This window comes from Rhinolophus hipposideros, assembly GCF_964194185.1.
Source record: "Rhinolophus hipposideros genome assembly, chromosome: 23".
NCBI lineage: Eukaryota > Metazoa > Chordata > Mammalia > Chiroptera > Rhinolophidae > Rhinolophus > Rhinolophus hipposideros.
In genome coordinates, this window is record NC_138069.1 from 36,245,719 (window position 1) to 36,269,621 (window position 23,903).

At 47.8% G+C, this 23,903-nt stretch overlaps 1 protein-coding gene across 12 annotated transcripts in view; it reads left to right on the forward strand.

The window, feature by feature from the left end:
- The window catches only part of TENM2 (teneurin transmembrane protein 2), a 1,145,520-nt gene extending 1,127,095 nt beyond the window's left edge, over positions 1 to 18,425 (forward strand). For all 12 annotated transcript variants that reach the window (XM_081034975.1, XM_081034979.1, XM_081034980.1 and 9 more), the window contains 4 exons: positions 545 to 841; positions 3,586 to 5,200; positions 14,526 to 14,656; positions 16,315 to 18,425. In XM_081034975.1, the coding sequence (XP_080891101.1) occupies positions 545 to 841; positions 3,586 to 5,200; positions 14,526 to 14,656; positions 16,315 to 17,076 (2,805 nt within the window). In that variant the 3' untranslated portion in view covers positions 17,077 to 18,425. The remainder of the gene's footprint in view (positions 1 to 544; positions 842 to 3,585; positions 5,201 to 14,525; positions 14,657 to 16,314) is intronic.
- Positions 18,426 to 23,903: the final 5,478 nt, after the last annotated feature.

Consider the following 23,903-nt stretch of genomic DNA (forward strand, 5'->3'; position numbering starts at 1 on the left):
AGGGTTATAAGTGTGCAAATGCAAGCATACGTCAGAGGTAGGTCGGACTCTAGGCCACCATACTAAAGTGAGTCTCACAATAAAGCAACTCATAATCTTTTTGCTAGTAGAGGGCCTCGGCTTCAATTTGTAAAAAATGCAATAAAGCAAAGTGCAACAAAAGAAGGTATGCCTTTATACAAACTCTCCTGCCCTCAGGGTGGAAAGGCAACCAGAACCTCAAGGTCCAGGGCTGTTGTGTATGGCTATGTAGTTTGTGCAGCACTGCACTGTTTCCACCATTCCCACTTGCTACATGTCCAGTTCAGCTATCTCTGACCACGAGCAGCCGTGTTTCTGGATTCTGGTGCAGCCTACAAATATTACCATTTTCTATATGTACCATGGTGTGAAGGAGTTTAGAAGCACTAGTCTAAATAACGTCGGGGTTATTTCTTCCTCCAATGCACACTGTGCCCTAGCCATGCCGGCCATGTCCCCCGTAGAAGCCTGAGCTAACATGTCCAGGTGATGTCTTTCAAACCAGGCCCACTGTGTTTTCTAGGTCCACGGCAGGAACCTCTTGTCCATTGATTATGACCGGAATATTCGCACAGAAAAAATCTACGACGACCACCGGAAGTTCACCCTGAGGATCATTTATGACCAGGTGGGCCGCCCCTTCCTCTGGCTCCCTAGCAGCGGGCTGGCGGCCGTCAATGTCTCGTACTTCTTCAATGGGCGCCTGGCTGGCCTGCAGCGTGGGGCCATGAGCGAGAGGACGGACATAGACAAGCAAGGCCGGATCGTGTCACGCATGTTTGCGGACGGGAAAGTGTGGAGCTACTCCTATCTCGACAAGGTGGGTGAGCATGCCGCCCTCGGTCAACTGGTGCTTTCTCTTAACTCACACTGCCCTTTTTAAGTTGACCTGATACGCTTTGCCATAAGACATTTTAACATCTTTACTTTGACTACACCAGGGCTCCCCTTCCTGACCCCTCCCCCACACTGGCAGGAAGAAAATCTGAAGGAAAATGTTATTCGTAGCTCAGCACTATTACCATTAGAAGCAAAAAAAAAAAAAAAAAAAAAAAGAAGTGCTAGACACTCAGTAATGGCAAAAAGGACAGATTGTCTGATTTTATTCTGAAAAAAAACATAATAATAATAAGTGCTGTTGAAGCTGACAGAATCATCCCACTGGCAGCCGGCTAGTCATGACTTATGAATTGGAAATACAGTGACTCATTTCTGCCTTGCCTGAAATTAAACCGTCGGGGTAGGGAATTTTGCCTACAGCTTGAGCCCACAGAGCCCCACCCTCCCACTTGGCCCATTGCTGAAGCAGACAACGGATCCTCTCCACATAATTCCCTGTGTCTGAAAGTGCCAGATTCAGGTCTCCACGTCAGAAAAGGTCAAGTTGAAGCAGCAGTAAAAGGAGGTCCCTTCAGGGCACCAGTCAAGATTTTTGAAGGCTGCCCTGGTCATTTAGTCATTAGACAGAAGCTTCCTCATCCCCGGCCTCTCACCTGGACTCACCTCGATGCAGGTCCATTTCCCTTCCTTCCGTTCTGGCCTGCTGATTACAGTGTTCACTGACAGAGCTGTGACCTCCTCTGCAGGAGAGGGGCTGCTGTCCCTTCGCTCCTTCCTGAATACTGTTCTAATTATGCCATAAAATACTGTTTCCCCAAAAAGAAGACCTAGCCGAACAATCAGCTCTACTGCATCTTTTGGAGCAAAACTTAATATAAGGCCCGGTCTTATTTTACTATAAGACAGGGTATAATAATATAATGTAATAGAATATAATGTAATATAAATATAATATAATATAATATAATATAATATAATATAATATAATATAATATAATATAATATAATATAATATAATACCCGGTCTTATATTATAGTAATATTACTATAATATAAGACAGGGTCTTGTATTAATTTTTGCTCCAAAAGACTCATTAGAGTTAATTGTCCAGCTAGTTATTATTTTCGAGGAAACACAGTACTGGACCACTTGACCAGAGGAGGCAGGAATCTCCCAATTGCCTAGAGTTTGAGGCCATTTTCTCCCCCCCAAAAAATCAATGATTCTGGGCTATTTCATCTTTTCAGTAGCTTCTAAATGGAGGATGTGCTTTCTCTTCAGATTTAATCCGGGGTGTGAAACACATAGTATGTGCGTCACCCCCGCCCCTGCTGTGTCAGCGGTAGTCATTTCTAAACAATTTCAGAATTCCTTGTTATTAGGTCTAGAGTCAAATTCAGTGCCTCTCACCTCCATCCTCCAAGCCCTCACTACTCAAAGAATGGTCCAAGCACCATCAGCATCACCTGGGAGCTTGTTACAAAAGCAGATTCCCAGGCCCATCTCCTCCCAGAACTACTGGCTCAAAATTTGCCTTTTAATAAGATCCCTGCGTATTTCTTTCTTTTTATTATGTTAGTTTTAGGTGTACAAAGCAACATAATGATTACACATTTGCTCCACTCACAAGATAGATAGATAGATAGGTGGATAGATAGATAGATAGATAGATAGATAGATAGATAGATAGATAGATAGATAGATATTCATATATTGTATAATTATATATATATAATTATAGTTGCCATTCAATATTATTCTACTTGAGCTTCAGGTGTACAGCATAGTGGTCAGGCATACAATCTATGAAGTGATTCCCCTGATAAGTCCAGTACCCATCTGCCACCCTACATAGACTTTACAATATTATCAACTGTATTCCCCATATTGTATTTCAAATCCCGATATTGTGACTACCAATTGGTACTCCCTAATCCCTTCACCTTTCTCATCCAACCCCATCCGCTCCCATCTAGCAACCATCAGTTTGTTCTCTGTATCTCTGAGTCTCTTTCTGTTTTATTTGCTCATTTATTCTGTTCTTCAAATTCCACATATAAGTGAGATCATATGGTATTTGTCTTTCTCAGTCTGACTTATTTCACTTAGCATAATGTTCTCTAGGTCCATCCATGTTGTCACAAATGGTAAGACTTCATTCTTTTTTATAGCAAAGTAATACTCCATTGTATAAATGTACCACAATTTCTTTATCCAATCATCTGTTGATGGGCATTTCAGTTATTTCCAAATCTTGACTACTGTGAATAACACTGCAATAAACAGAGGTGTATATATTTTTTTGAATTAGTGTTTTGAATTTCCGTGGATAGACATTCAGGAGTGGAATTGCTGGGTCACAAGGTAGTTCTATTTTTAATTTTTTGAGGAATCTCCATACTGTTTTCCATCGTGGCTGCACCAATTTGCAATCCCACCAACAGTGCAGGAGGGTTCCCTTTTCTCCTTGTCGTCACCAACACTTGCCCTGCATATTTCTCATGCACATTAAAGTTAGGGAAGCACCGCTCCAGCCAGCTATCATGATCCATCAAAGTTGGCGTGCCCAGTGATATCAATCTGCTCGTAATCTCTGGTCTAAACTTCCCCATCCTTCATGTCTTTTGAAGTAACATTTGGGGAAATGAAATAAAGTCTGTCAATTTGAGTGATTAGTCCTAAAGAGCCAACTCATGTGTTACCTTCCCCTTTCCTTCCTCCAGTCCATGGTCCTCCTGCTTCAGAGTCAGCGACAGTACATATTTGAGTATGACTCCTCCGACCGTCTCCACGCTGTCACCATGCCCAGCGTTGCCCGGCACAGCATGTCCACACACACCTCCGTTGGCTACATCCGCAACATTTACAACCCACCTGAAAGCAACGCTTCGGTCATCTTTGACTACAGCGATGATGGCCGCATCCTAAAGACATCCTTTTTGGGCACCGGGCGCCAGGTATTCTACAAGTATGGGAAACTCTCCAAGTTATCAGAGATTGTCTATGACAGCACTGCCGTCACTTTTGGGTATGACGAGACCACTGGTGTTTTGAAGATGGTCAACCTCCAAAGTGGGGGCTTCTCCTGTACCATCAGGTATCGGAAAATTGGCCCATTGGTGGACAAGCAGATCTACAGGTTTTCTGAGGAAGGCATGGTCAATGCCAGGTTTGACTACACCTATCATGACAACAGCTTCCGGATTGCAAGCATTAAGCCCGTCATAAGTGAAACTCCCCTTCCTGTTGACCTCTACCGCTATGACGAGATTTCTGGCAAGGTTGAGCACTTTGGCAAGTTTGGAGTTATCTATTATGACATCAACCAGATCATCACCACTGCTGTGATGACCCTGAGCAAACACTTTGACACCCATGGGCGGATCAAGGAAGTCCAGTACGAGATGTTCCGGTCCCTCATGTACTGGATGACAGTGCAATATGACAGCATGGGAAGAGTGATCAAGAGGGAGCTAAAACTGGGGCCCTATGCCAACACCACCAAGTACACCTATGACTACGACGGGGACGGGCAGCTCCAGAGTGTGGCTGTCAATGACCGCCCGACCTGGCGCTACAGCTATGACCTCAATGGGAACCTCCACTTGCTGAACCCGGGTAATAGTGTGCGCCTCATGCCCCTGCGCTATGACCTCCGGGATCGGATAACCAGACTTGGTGATGTGCAGTACAAAATCGATGATGATGGGTATCTGTGCCAGCGAGGGGCTGATATCTTCGAGTACAACTCCAAGGGCCTCCTAACGAGAGCCTACAACAAGGCCAGCGGGTGGAGCGTCCAATACCGCTATGATGGTGTGGGGCGGCGGGCTTCCTACAAGACCAACCTGGGCCACCATCTACAGTATTTCTACTCGGACCTCCACAACCCGACTCGCATCACCCATGTCTATAATCACTCCAACTCGGAGATAACCTCGCTCTACTACGACCTCCAAGGTCACCTCTTCGCCATGGAGAGCAGCAGTGGGGAGGAGTTCTATGTTGCCTCGGACAACACAGGGACTCCCCTGGCTGTGTTCAGCATCAATGGTCTCATGATCAAACAGTTGCAGTACACAGCCTACGGGGAGATTTATTATGACTCGAACCCAGACTTCCAGATGGTCATTGGCTTCCATGGGGGTCTCTACGATCCCCTAACCAAGCTGGTCCACTTCACACAACGCGATTATGACGTGCTGGCGGGACGATGGACCTCTCCAGACTACACCATGTGGAAAAACGTGGGCAAGGAGCCAGCCCCCTTTAACCTGTATATGTTCAAGAGCAACAATCCTCTCAGCAATGAACTGGATTTGAAGAACTACGTGACAGGTGAGGACTTTGCCACCTCAGTTGGGCAGTGGCTCCCTGTGGGGTGGTTGTGCTGGTAGACTGTTGGGAACTTCAAAAGATCTAACATCTTATACTAGGTTAGAATCCTGTATTGCTGCAAACACTGGGCAGTACAGTACCTAGGACGGTCAAGTAACCGCAGTACAGAGCAGTCACCAAGTCTGTTTGGAGATGTCCTGACCATGTCCAAATCCATTCAGTTGAAATAATTTTTATAAGAGCCTTTGCTACCCCAACAGATGGAAACAGCCTTATGGTGGGGCAAAGAACAGGACTCTGGTCAGAAATATTTGGTTCTAATTCTCTTTCTTTGATTTATAAGCCAATGTACCATGGGCTAGTTGTCCAAACTCTGAGCTGTAGTTTCCTTCTCTGTGACAGGACACTGATCAAACCACCCCATAGAATGATTTGAAGAGTAAATGAACGTATGTGGATAAAGTCTAGTGCTTGCACTTAGACAGTGAATGATAACAAAAGGATGTCTGCTTGTGTTATTAACGTTATCGTGACTAGTGCAGCAATGAGTTAGCGTAGGTGCTGAGATCGCTAAGACGCAGTTCCTGACCTCACCACCAGGCTGCCAAGGTACGCATATAAACAACCAATGAGAATGCAAAGCAGAATTAAGTCTGTGCTACCTTATAGTTATCTGTTCTGTTATTTAATCAACAAGCATTCATAGACTGCTCTATGAATGCTTGTTGCTTAAATGCGTGTTGATCCTGGGGGTATGGTGAACAAGTCAAACACTCTTCTCTCAAAGGGGTGTGTGTGTGTGTGTGTGTGTGTGTGTGTGTGTGTGTGTGTGTGTATGACTTAAGATTTGAAAATTTTGATGTAGTCCAGAAGGGCCCCATGTCAAACGGGGCCTGAGGAAGGGGATCTTGGTTGGCAGAAATGGGTCAAGGCTGAAACAAACAATGAGCAAAAGTCAGACAGGCAACGGAAGCTTTGAGAATCGTATGGATAGAGGCCAAGGAGGGAAAATAATGTACTTCCTCATGATAAGTGAGAAATTGGTGAAATGAGGGTCCCTATCCATCCACAAACATCCATCTATTCATCCATCCATTCACCCATTCAACAAATGTTTTCATAGCATTGAACATATACTAAGTACTAGAGATATAGTGACAACCAAGACAAAGTCCCCCAGGAAAATAAGCAAGGAAATATGGATGGATGGATGGATGGATGGATGGATGGATGGATGGATGGATGGATGGATACCCAAAGAGAATGACTTCCAGCAAAGAAGCTAGGGTCATCTCACCTGCCCAAATTCAAGCCCCACCCCCAAGTTCCAGGAAACTCGTAGTCTTGGCCATGAGCCAGAGAGGCATCGAGCCTAATGGGCCCCTACCCTCAAGGGGTCATTTATCCAGCCCCAAGATAGGAAAGGAAGCGGTAGCTGTCTAGAGCACAGTGCTGCCCTCAGCATCCCGGGCTGCAGAAAGAAATAGACGACCTTAAAGATCAATGCGTGGCCATGCCAGCCTCACTGACAAATTCCAGACCCTTTGAAGCTGAGCCCAACATCCCTCTACAATTGAAGCAGCTGGTCACTTTTGAGCCCAGGACCAAGTTGTTCCCCTCTGTCCTCCCCACGGCACCTCGTCAGGAGGCATTCCCGTGCTCCTGGGCCAGGGCTTCCTCTCATCCCTGTGGCTTCACATGACTTTTCTGCCCCAGTTCACTGCAGCTTCAAATTAAAGGACCTCTCAGGAACACACGCACTCGTATGTCTGTAGTTTCAGATAACGATAAGTGCTGTGAAGATAAATAAAACAGGGTAAGGGATTAGACAGTGATGAGCAGTGTCCCCTTTATTTAGGGTGTTCACAGAGGCCTTTCTGAGGAGGTGGCATTTGAGCAGAGACCTTTGTGAAGTGGGGGAGGGAGAAGAAGAGGGTTCCAGACACAGGAAACAATGTGAACAGGGAGGCAGACCCTGCCTTTCAGCCACAGGAGAATCTCCCACCCCCCAGAATGTGCTTTCTAAAGCCCCGCTTGGCGCTGGATATGAGGGATGCTTCGGCCAGAGGCAGATTTTTAAAAAGCCCTCAAAGTAAGCTGCACAGATAGTCACGGCTGCCATAGCCCAAACAAAATCATTCCCAGAGAACAGTCAACCTCAACTGACCCCCTCAGCGACTTTTCTGGTTCTTCTGAAAAGGCAAAAAGAAAAAGAAAAAAATTTCAGCAGAGTTTTCTGAATGGCAAGATGGCTTTCCTCGTGCCAGTGCTTCATGGAGACTCAATAAATGGGAATTAAATCAAGTTGAACTAAGTCCAACGAAATTGAATCCAGAAACCATTAGGAAGAGTCTGACATAAAAGGTAGTGTTGCAGAAGCCACGTGTCTAGCGCTGATGTCTAGTCGGTGCTGGAGTAAGGGGGGTCTGGGGAGAGAACAGGACCAGACACAAGTCCACACCTGCTGCCCATTCAAGATGAGTCGCCCCCTGGAGAGGGGACCCCAGCAGAGAACACCAACCCATTCTCCGCTATTCGCATGTTGGCTCATCTGTAAACCCCATCTAAATGAGTCTTAATTTGCCACTTAGGAGCTGAGCAGAGTAGTTGAACTTGCCACTCACAATTTAAGCTGAAGAAGTAATTAAGATGTAGTCGGGAGGAACACAAAAAACAGAACCTTCTCTCTCTGGTGCTCTAGAGAATCTTTGCTGTCTAGAAACAGTTCTCTGAATGCTAGAGGCAGCTCCGGAGGCTGGAGGCAGCTTGTTTCCTCCGAGGGATACTACTGGCACGAAGGAAAGAGGGCAGGGTACAGGGTACCCGTTCAAAATCCCGTGACACCTGGGCTGGAGCATAGGTATGGCTGCCAGGAGTGGGAAAAGGAGGGCAAGAAGGGATTCCTTCCCCACTCATGGCTCCAAAGCAGCACCCTCTTTAAAAGTTGTTTTTACGTTAATATATTGATGATTGATACGTCTGTGATTTTTTTTAAAAAATGTATTAGTAAAAAGACGGACTGGGAGACAGACCCCCTCCCAATGTTAGCATCCAAGGAGACTCCCCAGTCCCGGACAGACTGGGACCAGTGCCCAGCCCCAAGCCTGGCCTGGCCTCAGCCCAGTTCCTTCTGATGGCAAATCCTGAGCACATCACCAGTTCTGACTTTGCCAATCACTTGCTGTGTAACTTGAACAAACATCTGAACCTTTCTGAGCCTGAATTTCTACATCAGCAAAAAGATGACTCCAGTAGCATTCCCTCCATGGGACTGTGACAAGTGAGTGAACCGTGAGGTGTAAAGCACCTAGCGTAGCACAAAGGCCAGGACATGGTAGGGATGGGTTTATTATGTATAAGCAGCAATGGACTCAGAGGCAGGGAGTTTGTACTTGAAGAGCGGAGATACCGCCTTGGCATAATTTGGGGGAAGATGTGAGGAGGGGTCTCCAGCTCCACCCTGAAACAGATGCAAACTCTTACCTGAGTGGCATGGCTTTGGCAAACCTGAAACCCCAGACAAACTGGGAGTTGAGCGAACCTGCTAGACGTCGCCCACGCTGGCTCTATTTTCTCCCCACCTCTTCCCCCAGGCAGGTCTTTGGGCTTCAAAGCCCAGGCACACATAAGCATAAAGTCGGATTGTGTGGAGTTTAATCTCCCTACGAGAGGAGGAAGGCACAGCCTCCTTCTCCCATTACCCTCTTCTATCAACCCTTAACACCTAAGCTGCTGTGCCGACAGCATTTTCAGAGAAAGAACACTCACATCGGAGCTGGCAACAGGATCCCATACCCTGAAGAACCTGAGAAGAGGGGAGTAGTGAGGTCTTAGGAGGGGCTGCACTGCCAGCTCCTGTCTCAGGAGCTCCCTCTCAACAGATTGTTTTGGGAACCTGTCACCAGAGAGCACCAGTTACTTCGAAAGGAGGAGGGGGGTTGGTGTTACGCCTTCTGTGAACAGAGGAGGACACCAGCAACTTGAATAAACATTTCAGAATAGGGTTAGACTCAGAAACCAAGCCATGTCAGGAACTTTTAAAAAAAAAGGGAGATGATGTGAGCCATTATTGTTGTTGGGAGTGGCCGTTAAAATTCCTGGTCTCAGAGGCAGGGCCAGCTGTCCCTCCTCACTGCTAGGGAGGGGTCCCCACAGGGGAAAGGCCAGGACAGGGAGAATCTTCCGAAGGCAAAGACTTCTCTTGCCTCTCTGGGAATTCCCTGCATATACTGTGTGTCCCTGGTGAAAGATGGGATGATTTCCTGCGGTGTACAGATGAGGTATTAAATAACATGGAAACACAGATGGGAAAGTTAGTCTCTTTTCAGCCCTCTTTTTATTCCTTCAAATCAGTCAAGGAAGAGAAAGTCTCCACTGGATACTGGTATGTATTTAACACTTCATTAACACTTCTAATCTCCCTTTTTAACGGAGACAGCAGATCTAAGACTCCCTCAGTAGCTGGTAACAAAACCATGCTCAATTGAATTGCATTGCTTTGTTTTCTTTGTTGTAACTTTACAGTTATTTTCTGTTTGCTTCCAAGGAGTCTGCTTTCCCACTTATGGGAGTGACAAAGTTTCTTTTTGTCAGTGAGAAAGGCACATTTATTTTTCAGAAATCCGAAACTAAATACTAGTACAGGTGTTACCTGGATATGGCAAATCAGTTGTGACGAGGGAACGTGGTTTCCAAAGTTAGGAAACCCACGCTCTGCAGCACCCAGCACTAACCTTGCACAAAATAGCTGCCCTGTTAATACATGATTGTTGCTGGACTAAAACCGGGCTTCTCTCTGCTTGATGCTGACACGTTTTTTAAGGCAATTTCAAACCTGTGTTCTTAAATGGGCTATCGCGAATATGCATACTTGCCAAGTCCTTCCAGGCACTGGTCTGTGCCCGAGGCCCAGGCCACTGGATGCACTAGGGATCCCAGGCTCCCTTCCTGGGTTCTTTCTGGCCTGCATGTTTTGTAGCAAAGTCAACATTAACTCCCTCATGACAGTCCCACGGCAGGAGGACACTTAGCCCCTGCGGAAGCGTGTTCTCAGGCAAGTACAGATACTTACACTGACGCCAGGGAGGGTAGCTTTTGCCACATATGTTCCATGTTCATTCATTCGTTCATTCATTCCTTCATTCTATGGATAGTTACCAAGCAGCTGTTTTGTGCAAGGCCTCGTTGTAGGGCCTGGGGAGACATCAGTGACCAAAACAGATTTTGTTAACTCCCTGCCCTGGTGGAGTTTAAATTCTTACACAATGAATATAATAAACATACAAGTGACGCAGCATGTTAGAATGTGATCGAGGAGGGAGGTGGGGGAGCGGGACAAGCCGAGTAGGGAGACTTGGGGTTGCTGGGGGTGGAATGGGAGTGGGGGCAGGTTTCAGATGTGGTGGTTAGGGTTGGCTGTACTGCAGAGGTACACATCTGAGAAGACATGGAAGAGCTGAGCGAGCCAGGAGCTCCTGTCAGGGACGTGCACTCCAGGCAGAGGCTCTTGTCAGTGCAAAGACCCCAGGGTGCACCTGGAGTGGACAAGAAATAGCACAGAGGCTGGAGCTGAGTGAGCAAGGGGGGGGTGAGGTCAGAGAGATAATGCGCGAGGGTCCTTATAGACCATTAGGAGCACTTTAGCTTTTCATTGAGAGAAATGGAGGCGGGGAGGGGTTCCCGGAGTGTTCTGAGCAGAGGAACGGCCTGGTTTGCTCCATGTTTAAAGGCTCTTTCTGGCTGCCATGCTGATAAGGTATGTGGGATGCAGAGATGGAAGCAGGGAGGCCAGTGGAAGGTCCAGGGAAGAAATGATGGGCCAAGGTTGGGGTGGTGTTAATGGGGAGAAGGAGACCCAGATTCTGGATCTATTTTAGAAATAAAAGTAAAGAATTTAACCATATGACCGAGCAATTCACGCCTAGGTGTATACTCAAGAGAACTGAAAATAAGTTTTTAAGAACAATTTGTACACGAATATTCATAGCAGCATTGTTCATAATAGTAAATTTTTTTCAAAAAAAAGTATAAACAACTCCAACATCCATTAACTGATGAATGGATAAGCAAAATACGGTATATCCAACAAAGGAATATTATTCAACCATAAAAAGGAATGCTAAATGAAAGAAGACCACGTATTGTATAACTCCATTTATATGAAATGCCCAGAACAGGAAAATCCACAGAGATAGAAAGGAGTTAGGTGGTTGTCAATGGTGTATGAGAGAGGAAAAGGCAGAATGACTGCTAATGGGTACGAGATTTGTTTTGGGGGTAATGGAAATATTCTGGAACAGATAGTAATGCTGGTTGTACAACACGAGTGTACTGGAAGCTACTGAACTGTGCACTTTAAAACAGTTGAAATGATGACTTTTTTAAAGTGAAGGATTTATTGATAGATTAAATGTGAGAAAAAGGGTCAAGGATGGTAGCTACAAGGATGGAAAAGACTGTGGGTGGGACAGGTTTGGGGAGAAAGAACAGGAGCTTGGTTTTGGATGTAAAGTTGAAATGTAATTAGATACACTAGTTTGGAATTCAAGGAGAGGTCCAGGGTGGAGATACACATTTTGGAGTCAGCATAGCATGGAGATGGCATTTAGGGCCCTGAGACAGGATGAGATCACCATGTCTGTGAGAGTAGATAAGAGTCTCCTCTGTGTTCATGGACCGAATCTAGGGCACCCCAACATTAAGAGATCAGGGGGAGGAGGAGGAACCACAAAGGGACAGGAGTGGCTATGAAAGGAGGAGAAGGAGACACAAGAGAATGTACTGTCCAGAAAGCCAAGGGGAGAAAAGAAAAAAAGGCAGGAACATCACATTATCAAATGCTTCTGATGGGTCCAGTAAGATGAGGACCCAGATTAACACTGGACCTCGCAGGACAAAGGTCACTTGTAACCTGGACAAGAGTTGTTTCCGTGTAGTCGAGGGCAAGCCTGATTCAAAAGAAAATGGGAGGAGAATGGGAGGCAGTGTGATGAGAGAATTGTTACGTGTTTGAAGAGTTTCTGTAAAGGGGGGATGAGAGATGGGTCGTGCCTAAAAGGAGCAGTAGAGACAAGGGAGGAAGTTTTTAAGGGACATTTAGTAGCATGTGTGTATGCTGATGGGGTTGATCCATTGGAAAAGGGAGTAAATCGGAGACATGGGGGAGAGAGAGAGAGTTGCTGGAGTGATGTCCTTGAGTGGGCAAGAAAGGATGTGACCTAGTACCCAAGTTGAGGGTTCACCTAAACAGCTATAGGAGGAAGGTGGGGACTGTGGGTACAGATGCTGGTAAGCCAGTAAACGGGATGAGAGTTTAGGGCAGTTCCTCTCTGGCCACGTCAGTTTTCTCAGGAGAATAGGCAACAAGGTCAACTCTAGAGTGAGGAAGGGAAAGCAGGTGTTGGAGGTTTTAAGAGCAATGAGAGATATAAGATTACCAAGGAGAATGGGAGAATGACTGAATGGAGGAAGGGAATGGAGTCAGATGGCCAGGCAGCAGGAAGGACAATGAGGGTTCACGGTCAGGAAATTACAGTGACACCTGTCAGTCGGCTTATGTTCATTTCTCCAGCCACATCCAAACTGCCCAGGTACAAATATGAAAAAGGCAAAGACTTGGATTTAACCCAAATGGTGATTTCGCCAAGCAAATGTGCTGAAGTGAGAAAGGGGCAAAGGATCTGAGAAAACACATAAGGAAATGATTCTAACAATTGGCCATAGAATGTGTGCTCTGTAAGAGAAAGAGAGAGACCAAGATGGGGAAAGAAGTTTAGGATGGATTGAAGGTCCTAAGGAAGGGAGAGGATCAAAGAGCATGAGTGTCGGGTTATAAAAAGGATGAAGCTAGAAAGAGTCCCGGCAGTAGTCAGAGGATGATATGCATGAAATGGAGATAATGAGGGAATCAGTAAAATCATTGGTGATGACAAGGCCCAGAGGATAAGCATGACAGTGAGTGGGAGAAGGATCATCAAAGGAACTAAGAGGCCAGAATGTTGGAGGGATCCACTGCTTGTACAATGAAATGACCAGAAATGAATTTAGGAACAGAGATGGAGAGAATGAGTGTAGCAGAAAAGCATCAAGAAATGCAAGTGAGTGGTCCTGAGGTCAGTAATACCTGCCACAAGGAGCACTCATACCTCCAGGTCCAGTGATTGCAGGAGAAGCAGGAGAGAAATGAGTGTCCATGGGGGAGAGATGGCTTCAGTAGGAGCAAGAAGGGAAAGGAACCATTGAGAGGAGGTTGATGGCATGGGGGCTTTGCTGAGGATAGGTGTGCATTCCAGAGGACCTGGTGGAAGTGTTTTGGGAGTTGGGAAGCAGTGGAAAGGGGACATAAGGCATGATGTTACAAACAGGGATAAGGAGCAGGCAGAGGTGAGCCCTGCTGGACTCCAGGCTGATGGTGTGGGTGAGGGTGTGAGTGTGGTGAAGGATGGATGCCCAGGACTCTCTGTTGGTCACTGTGGGAGGAGGCAAGGCCCTCTAGGGGACACGGTCTTACTGGGAGAGCCTGACTATCCGGTGGATGGCAGGACCTATGGGATGGGAGTTGCAACAGACTCAATCTTGACCCCTGGCAGAGGAAGAGCAGTCTTACTCTGAGCACGCAGAGCTCTCTTTTGGTCTCTCCTTGAGGAATAGTCACCTGAGAAAAGGGGCTCAAGAGCCAGAGAACTCCGCCTTCCCGACACTCTTGGAACCTCCTTTCCATAATGAGCCAGCCTCCATGTAGCACTCCCTGCCCGGATGCCCCACTGAGGATTAATGATCATCACTTACCCATCTAGGTGATCGTTGTATCTCTAGTTTCTAAGCACATTGACTGGCCTATGATAGATGTTCCGTTCAATACTTGCCAAATGAAGGAGTTCACGTTTGTTGAGCAATCCGTGTGCCAGGTACTGTGACAAGCCCTGTACATGCATTTCCTCCTTTAATCCTCACAACAACCCAACGAGTTTGGCACAGTAGTTTATCCGATTCACGTCTGAGGAACCTGAAGCGTAGAGAGGGGCAGGACTTGCCCAAGGTCACCTAGCAAGGACATATGAAGCTAGATCTACCTCGCTCCAGCCCCGGCCTTCTAAATCACCACGTGCTGGGCTATCAGCTGACCAGGTTTGGAAGGACATCTACTTCTAGAACCCACGTAAAGAAGCTCTGGGTCTGGACCAGGAGACCTTCACAAGCTCTTACCTCCCTCTCCTGTTAGACCTCACATCCAACCACCCGTTTTATTTTGTTTTTTCTCTCAGATCTTCTATTGCTTTCCATCCATGATGATTTCAGAAGTCTTTATTTTTTTTTTCCACCATAGATGTGAAAAGCTGGCTTGTGATGTTTGGATTTCAGCTTAGCAACATAATTCCTGGCTTCCCGAGAGCTAAAATGTATTTCGTGCCTCCTCCCTACGAATTGTCAGAGAGTCAAGCAAGTGAGAATGGACAGGTAAGCGGAGATTCCTGCTGAGAATCTGAATGATTCTCATCCTTACCTTTTGCAAACAGAATTGCATGGGAGCCAAGGGTGTGTCAGCAGAGGAGGTAAACATTGGAGCTGGGTATAAAAGGCACGTGAAACATCGTGACTTCCCAGGAATGTGAATGTCAGTGGTGTCACATGTTTCTTCTGAACCTCAATTATTACTTTAATTGTGGTATCACACTATCTGTTCAATATATACCCTTGAGTCATTCTTTGATTAACAATAGCACAGAGAAATCTGACAACAACCTACCATCTGCACGGCCTGTGATATCATAACCTTTTGGTTTTTATGGGATGTGATAAAACTATGGTTTGCAGTTTCTGTCCCATTAAAGAACATTTTTATACCCCCACATAAAACCCCAGTGTTTTATGGCCCAAATATATACAGATTGAGTTTTCAGAACCTAATTTGTGCTTGGTCTTTCAGTGATGACCAAAGGGTGGTCATTTTCAATTTGAGTGCAGCTGAGACCTCTCCCACAGTCAGACTGGAGGGAAGGGCATCAGTATTTAGATAACCCCAGCTACAGAACCGGTGGTCCGCACTCTAAAAGTCTGAAAGGTCTTAGCTGCTCTGAAAATTGTCCAGACTGTGTAACTAGAGAGAGACAAGGAGGGGCTGCTGGGTAATTGAGAACAGCGTTCTCTCAGTTCTGCCCTTTGGGGACCACTAGTGGATGAATAGCCATCATTTGTCTCATTTATCTAAGTACCATTACCGCCCAAACATAGCCTCTTCCATTATCCCAGCCTGTCCCCCAACCACCAATTGAGACAAGTTATAATTTGTGAGTGGAGAACTCCAGGCCAAGGCAGTAACGGTGATGTCCTCCCTCTGCAGAACCAGAGCTAAAATCCAAAACCAGTGACTCAGGCCGTAGGGATAATCCCTCTGGCCCACAAAGCCAGAGTCTCCTAGCCTGCTGCTCTGCAAACATTAATATGCACACAAACCACCAAGGATGTTAAGATGCAGCTCCTGACTCTGTAGGTCTGGAGTGAGGTCTGAGATTCTGCTTTTCGACCAGGGTGGGCCCCAGTTCTTCCTCTGCTGCTAGCCGTACTTTGAGTAGCAAGGTCTTAACCCAAGGACATTAATAAATATGCAGGGCATTGGCCTCAAAGAAATCTAGGTCACAGCAGCGAGGTTCACAGCTGCTCAAACAAACACCCTGCCCTTCAGGTCAGGAGATTCCTGAGTCTGAAGTGTGCAAAGCAGCTGCCAAACCATCAGAGTGCAGACTGACTCTCTTTCTCCTCTAATGGAGAGACATAGTAAGTGTATAGGCCTGGGCACAGGTGCCAGCAGGGTGACAAATATCCTCACCGTGTCTTTAGATAGTGGCACAGTTACAAGTGGAAAAGCCACACTCTTAGAGCACTGGGAAGCCCCAGCCTGTCCTAGTTCCAAAAGGTAGGCCTATATTACCTCATATCATTACAGGCCTATATTACCTCATATCATTACCTCATATCATTACAGAAGACATAAGACGAGTTCTCGCGGGCGACTCCAAGCTTCTTGCTTTCTGACGCTTTTGCGATGAGCTTCCCAACCCATGCAAACAGTTGCCCAGCCTATTGTCTCAGCTTTCTGTGTTTTCTTGTGCCCGTAGCTCATTACAGGGGTCCAGCAGACAACAGAGAGGCACAATCAGGCCTTCATGGCTCTTGAAGGACAGGTCATTTCTAAAAAGCTCCACGCCAACATCCGAGAGAAAGCAGGCCACTGGTTTGCCACCACCACGCCCATCATTGGCAAAGGCATCATGTTTGCCATCAAAGAAGGGCGGGTGACCACCGGCGTGTCCAGCATCGCCAGCGAGGACAGCCGCAAGGTGGCATCCGTGCTAAACAACGCCTACTACCTGGACAAGATGCATTACAGCATCGAGGGCAAGGACACCCACTACTTTGTGAAGATCGGCTCGGCCGACGGCGACCTGGTCACTCTGGGCACCACCACCGGCCGCAAGGTGCTGGAGAGCGGGGTGAACGTGACCGTGTCACAACCCACACTGCTGGTTAACGGCAGGACTCGAAGGTTCACCAACGTTGAGTTCCAGTACAACACGCTGCTACTCAGCATCCGCTACGGCCTTGCCCCGGACACCCTGGACGAAGAGAAGGCCCGAGTCCTGGACCAGGCGAGACAAAGGGCCCTGGGCACTGCCTGGGCCAAGGAGCAGCAGAAAGCCAGGGACGGGAGAGAGGGGAGCCGCCTGTGGACGGAGGGGGAGAAGCAGCAGCTCCTGAGCACAGGACGTGTGCAAGGTTATGAGGGATATTACGTACTTCCCGTAGAGCAATACCCAGAGCTCGCAGACAGTAGCAGCAACATCCAGTTTTTAAGACAGAATGAGATGGGAAAGAGGTAACAAAATAATCGGCTGCCATTCCTCGTCTGGATGGCTGAGCGGGAGTAACTGTTATCTCCTCTCCTAAGGAGATGAAAACCTAACAGGGCACTGGGGCCAGGCTGCCTTGGGTACCAGTGGCAAAAAAGCTCACATTTTTTGAGTTCACATGCGACTGTCCAAGCAAGAAGTCCCACATCCCGAAGTAGACTAAAGCCTGGCTGAAAATTCTGAGGAAAACAAAACAAAACGAATGAATGAACAAACACACAAAATGTTCCAAGTTCCCCTAAAAATATGACCCACTTGTTCTGGGTCTACACAGAAAAGAGACGCAAAGTGTCCAAAAGGAACAAAACAACAATAACAATAAAACCCACAAAACACACAAAGCAACACAAACACACTGACCGAAAAAACACAGACATGAAGACGAGAAGGCCTCATGTCCTATTACCTCACTCATTCACACGTGAGCGACGCAGACATCCATGGGGGCCAGCGTCACCGGACCAGCTGAGGAAAACCATTCAGACTGCTTATTGGACAAATACTACAGACGTTTTCGTTTAAAATACAGGTGCATTTAAAACACGACTTTGGGGGTGATTTGTGTGTAGCGACTGGGGAGGGGGGGGTTACAAGTGAAAGAGTGAGCACTGGAAATACTTTTTAAGGAAAAAAAAAACACGAGAAAAAAAAAAAGGAAGTTCATCAAAAGTCAAAGCGAAATAATACCGTTCAGCACTTAACTCTCAGGTCCCAACTTAGTCTGGCCTGAGCTAATTTATTTGAGCGCAGAGTGTAAAAATTAATTCAAAATGGTGGCTATAATCACTACAGATAAATTTCATATTCTTTTGTCTTTGAAGATTCCATTGTGGACAGTAATACGCAGTTACAGGGTGTAGTCTGTTTAGATTCTGTAGTTTGTGGGTATCAGTTGCAGTAGAGGTGTGGCATTGTGACACTCTTTTGCTAACGGGCACCACTTCAGATCACCCTGTACATACATTGCCTCAAGGCACAATCACTGTTTCAGATTTAAAATTATTAGTGTGTTTGTTTGGTCCAGAAACTGAGACAATCACATGACAGTCACCACGAGGAGAGAAAATAAAAAAAATTTAAAAAAGAAAACCCACAAAAACGAAAAAAAAAAAAATGTTTTCAAAAAACAAACAAAAAAAATGTCTGATAAGAACTTTGGTACAGGAACTTTTTTGTAATATACATGTATGAATTGTTCATCGAGTTTTTATATTAATTTTAATTTGCTGCTAAGCAAAGACTAGGGACAGGCAAAGATAATTTATGGCAAAGTGTTTAAATGGTTTATACATAAATAAAGTCTCTAAAACTCCTGTGGACACTGGTCTTCTGTGGAAATGCTTTGAGGTGAGAAAACGGTAAACGTTGCTGGAGAAAAGGGGAACTGCCGGGACGCACAGACTGAGCTGGTATTTCCAACTTTTGGAGGAGTTTTGCTGGTGGTATCTCAGTGTTCCCCAAACAACTCTAAATTGTAGAGTGATCTCTGCCTATACTGGTAGCCCCCTCTCAGGAGCAGAGGTAGAGAGGAGAGTCTGGGCTTTGACCTGTGGGCGGTGAGGACCCTCAGCCCACCCATTGCGTGGATGGGTCCCCGCAGCCCTCCTGGGACAGGCAGGCTTCTCCTTGCTGCCACATTCTAGGTCTGAGAGGTGCTGGCAGGAAACTGAGGGTAACATTGAAAGACGTGAGTGTATTTGTGTAGGGGTGTGTGTGTGTGTGTGTGTGTGTGTGTGTGTGTGTTTTCTTCCAGACTAGGTCAATTTACCCCAAAACTTGCATACGTAGGGCCACCCAAGTAAGGAGAGCACTTCTGATTTAGATTAATTTTTCCCACCAATCCTACAGTTAGAATAACATCATTAACAGCTAATATTTATAAATGCTCACTACATGCCAAGAAAGTGTAAAGTGTCCTGCACACAATACTTTTATTTAATTCTCTTTTTTCATTCGTTCAACAACGCTTTATTTAGAGCTTGTCATGTGGCAGGTCCTGTGCTAGGTTCTGGGGAGTAAAGGAGGTGAATAAACATAAACATGGGTCCTTGCCTCATGAAACTCACAGTCAGGGACACAGACAGACAATAGTCAAATAATTACACGAAGAAATAAAAATGACAGAGGTGTTGGTGCCAAGAAGGATCAATTTATAATTAGGCACGGGGGATGTGGCCCAGACTGAGAATGTCACAGAAGTTGCTGAAGTCTGAAAGCTAAATAGGAGTTAACCAGGTGATCAGGGGGAAATGCATTCCAGATCCAGGGAGCAGTATATGCAAAGGGCCTGTGGTGAGACAATCCATTAGGCTGGAAAACAGAAGAGGCTGGCAGAGTTCAGAAGGTGCAAAGATGAAAGACTGCATTTTTTAAATTAAAACAAGAGAGAGTCAGTTTTAATTTCATAAACAAGTGTGCTGGATACAGTGTGGAGAACAGGCTGGGGAGCTGATGTGGTCGTGTGTGCAAGATGGAGGAAGAGGCTGGTGGCCACTGACCTGAGAAAAAGGTACTTTGGAGGATAGAGGAGGAAACGGAAGTAAATTGAGTGGACAGACTGCAAGGATGAGCTTCTAGCAGGTAAGGAAACTGAGGCCAGTTATCCCCCATCTGGTAAGTGATGGAATCCGATGCAAACCCAGCTCAGATTCCAAAACCTCTCCGGGAAGTCTGGGCGGCACATCCCCCTGAGACCCTCCGGAGTGCTCTGATCACCACTGCCTCCCAGGCTGGGTGGTTTCCCCAGGTGGGAGGAAAGGGAGCGAGGGGGGGGTGGGGGGGGGGGCACGGCCATCATCTTTACACTGGGATCAGGCCTCACGGGGCCCGTCAGCATTACCCACAGAGCAAGCTGTGATTTAGTAAAGCAAACCAGGAATAAAACTGTTCCGAGGAGCACCTTTCTCAGAAGCACGGGTGAACACCCTCATTTCCCCAAGTACGGTGAGTTTGGGCCATTTCCCGGCAGGAGACAGGCCCTCCTGTGTGCTCTTGTCCAGCGGCCACTTGCCTTGTTTAATGCAGCTGGTGTCCAATCACTTGGAGAGACGCCCACAGAATAGCCTGCAGCTTGAAGCCTCGTTTGGTGGGAGCTACAAGGGGACTCACCACTGTGTTGTGTCCCTTTGGGGTGGATGCAGCGAGTGTGGCCAAGCCACGCAGGGAGTTGACCTCCTGCAAGAAGCCAGTGAGAGCCCTCTCCTCCCAGAGCGGGATCTGGGGCCTCTCTCCATCATCACGTCTCCCGCACCCCACCCCACCCCGGAGAAAGGGCCAACACCTAGGGAGAAGGTGTTAAGAAGTCTAACCAAGGCTCACCTTCAGGGGTGCTCTGATGGGCCCGAGTCAGGGCTTTCCAGGAAAGTTCCAATCCACCATGCCCACACCCGAGCCCCACCTTCCAACCTGAGGTAGCTGGGCAGCCAGAACCCTCCCTCCAATGCCCAGAACGCGCACTTTGGTTGTGAGGCAGCCCTTTAAACGTAAGGCTGTTCTAGCTGGGGTTTCTTCCCAGAGACTGACTTCACCTATTCCGAAAGCCCCACGTCCCAAGCCATTGCGTCCTCCTGGTAAGTGGTGGGTTTGCATTTGGCCACAAGGTGGCAGCCTTTCCCGTAAAATCTGCCTGGACTTGGCGTGGGTGCCTTAGACGGTTATAGGGAAGGTGTTAGGCAGCTGGAGGCCGAGAAGAAAGCGGCTGCCAGGAGAGCCAATTCCAGCGGCAGTGAAAGTGACCTCCTTATGCTTATGCATTCATAAAAACCTTCCCCCAAATGAATTGATGTTATTTGAACTTACAGCCACTTGGTGAAACAGTCAGGAGCAGATGAGAAACTGAGGCTTAGAGAGGGGCCGTGACCAGGTGAAGTCACAGAACAGAACAGGCCCCTCCTAGGTGGCTGTTAAGTCCTCTCCTGATCTCAGCCGGCTATCCTATTATTTCCATTCCCAGGCTACGCCCTCGACCCTTTATCTTAGTGTTATCCGAGCGAATGCATGCAGATTTTACTCAAAGCGAGGCAAGAGTCACCAGCCTGAAGGAATTGGCCCCATTGTAAGCCAACCACAGGAACATGTCGTAGAGGAGGCTGGAGTAGAGAGGAGATGAAGATGAACACAGGCTGGCTCTGTCCCCAGGTTGCATGACAATATGGATCGGGGGACTGGAGATGGTAAGTCATAGAACCCCAACCCAAAGCAAAAGCTGGGAAGTCCAATCGCGTGACTGACTGGACCTGGTTGGATCCAGGGTTCAGAAAACATCTTTGCTTCACCTTCTGTTCCACTTCCCTTGGGATGTGGCTTTACTCGCAGGTAGGCTTTCTCCAGGGGGTTACCAGCAGCCCCAAACCTACCTCCTTGTGGTACCCATGGATGTGGCAACTCACAAAAGACCTTTAGTTTGGCCCAAATCCCATCAGACCTTTCAGGGCCATACGGAGAAGGAAGGGGTGGTTCCCCAAGGAAGATAACTGCCCAGACAAAAACGTATTCGGTGCTGATATAATAGCCACAGAAATCAAAATCGTGCATTTCTCCTTTCTGTCAACAAATCATGCTGGTGGACAAAGCCCGGTGCCGGGGAGCCAAGCGTGAATGAAACAGCCATCCGGGAGCCTCATTCCAACACCAGCCTGGAGAACCTGTCTCTGGGCAGAACTGGGGGTGGGAGACGGGATGTCCCCTGCCCCTTCACTCTGGGTCCACGCTCTCTCCCTCTCTCCATACGTGGGAAGCAGGACTTGCCCTCACTGTCAAGCATGTTCCGTCAGCAGAGGTTGTTCTGCCCACCACAGCAGCCTATGTGCTAGTATAGGGTTTCCCACTCTGGGCACTGTGAACATTTGGGGTCAGGTGGCTGTGTCGTGGGGGCTGTCCTGGGCATTCAGTGCAGGATGTTTACGAGCATCCGTGTCATCTACCCACTGGACGCCAACAGCATCCCCAGCCTAGCTGTGACAACCTAAAGTGCCTCCAGACATTGCCAAATGTCTTCTGGGGAGGGAACATTGCCCTCGGTTTAGAACCACTGTTCTGTGACGGGACTGCCTGGTGCAAGTTCGCACCGCTCCACAGGGGAAGCCCACATCCAGTGACCGGTCCATAGGTTCAGGGGCACAAACACTTGGCTGGGTGAGTGCCATGTAATATTACCTCAGTCCTGCCTCCCTCCCTGCTTCCCAGGTTTGTTCTGACACACTCCCTAAGGAATGCCCAGAGTCGTCTTCCCGGGAACCTCAACCTGAAACACCCTCCCCATCTCCCTCTAAAGAGGGAACATGCACAGGGCGATGGAAGCTGGGCATCGTGGTGCAGGGACTACAGCCCAGGAGGCCTGACAGCCCACCCCCGTGTGGGTCTCTCCAGTGGGGATGCGTATGTGGGTGGTGAGATGCTGGGGACCTGCGGGGTGCTTCCTCAGGAGAGGGATAACATGGCGTGTTTGTGGGTGGGAGCTGCTGTTTTCCAGGCAGGCATCCCTGCTGAAGGGCACAGCAAGGGGAGGAAGACAAAAGAATGTCACGTGCTTTTTGGATGTAGCAACACAGAGGACCTCTGCGGCCTTAGCCACCTGCTCTGTTGGCGACACCAGATCTGAGCATGCAGATATACACACCCTCCTCCCTACCTCCAGGCACAAAACACAAGCCTCCCAAACACACAGCCCACGTTGCAGGTCCTGGATTTTCAGTGGAGATAGGAAGCACTCAGCCTGGTTCACATTTCCTGCAAGCTGAAGAATCGGGCCCCTAGCACCTGTCCATGCCGTCTGCATAATCCTTCCGTGTTCACGGAGCACATTCATTCAGTCAGCCCTCAAAGCTTCACTGGACTTGCTGTCGCCATCCTCCTGGCTCGGATGGTCCATCGGTGATGCGATCCCCACTCACTCTTCACCAGGGGGTACCTCACAGATGGAGCGCTTCCCTGTGAAGCGCTGGAAGAAGGGAGTTCCTGGGCCCCCTGTGGATAGGAAGGCTCTACTAAACAAACTCCAGGCCATGGCAGTGATTCCAAGTGTTGGCAGAATGCGCTTCCCACCTCCCCCAGTGATTTCCTTGCCCAATCTAGGCGCTTGCTGATAGCACGCCTGTGAACCTTGCCCCCCTCATGGAGGCAACCATGTTACTTGTTAACTTGCTGATTGGAAACTAATTTCTCTTCTGAGGCTCTGGAGCTCAGCATGAGAGTCTATGGAGGGGAGGGGCTTCCTGATCCTCGTAGCCTCGGAAAACAGTAATACCCACCTCCATCGAGGTTAATCTAGAACTTCACCAAGCACTCAGTTGCAAGATCTCATGTGTGGGTGGGATCTTCTCTATTCCCAGGGCTGGGGGGTGGCTGTGTCACAGCAGCTACTCTGCAGCCTGGATTTCAATGTCAGGCAGGTCTGAGTGCCCAAGGTTACGTACCTTTTGAGGCTGGAATGAGTAGTGGGCATGGGAAGTGCCACCTCAGACGCAGGAGACGGAGGCCAGGGGAGGGATTCCACTTGCCCACGGTCCCTGTACACCAGGCAGGGGCAAGCCTTCAGCCTTCCAGGCAATTTTGGTCCTTACGCTGGACAATGGGGTGGACGTCAGAGGGGCTGTGTGCCACCCAGAGATGAGCAGCTGCAGGGCCATCCAGGGAGCTGTCCAGGAAGGTGACATGAGGGTCTCCATCCTTCTTGTTCTGGGTCCGGCCAGAAATTGTGACCCTGGTCACATCCGAGTTCAGATGTCTCTTCCCTTATTTGGAACACAGTGGGCAAATTTCTTCCCTTTCTTTTAGTTGGTTTGTTTTCTGTGCTGTCA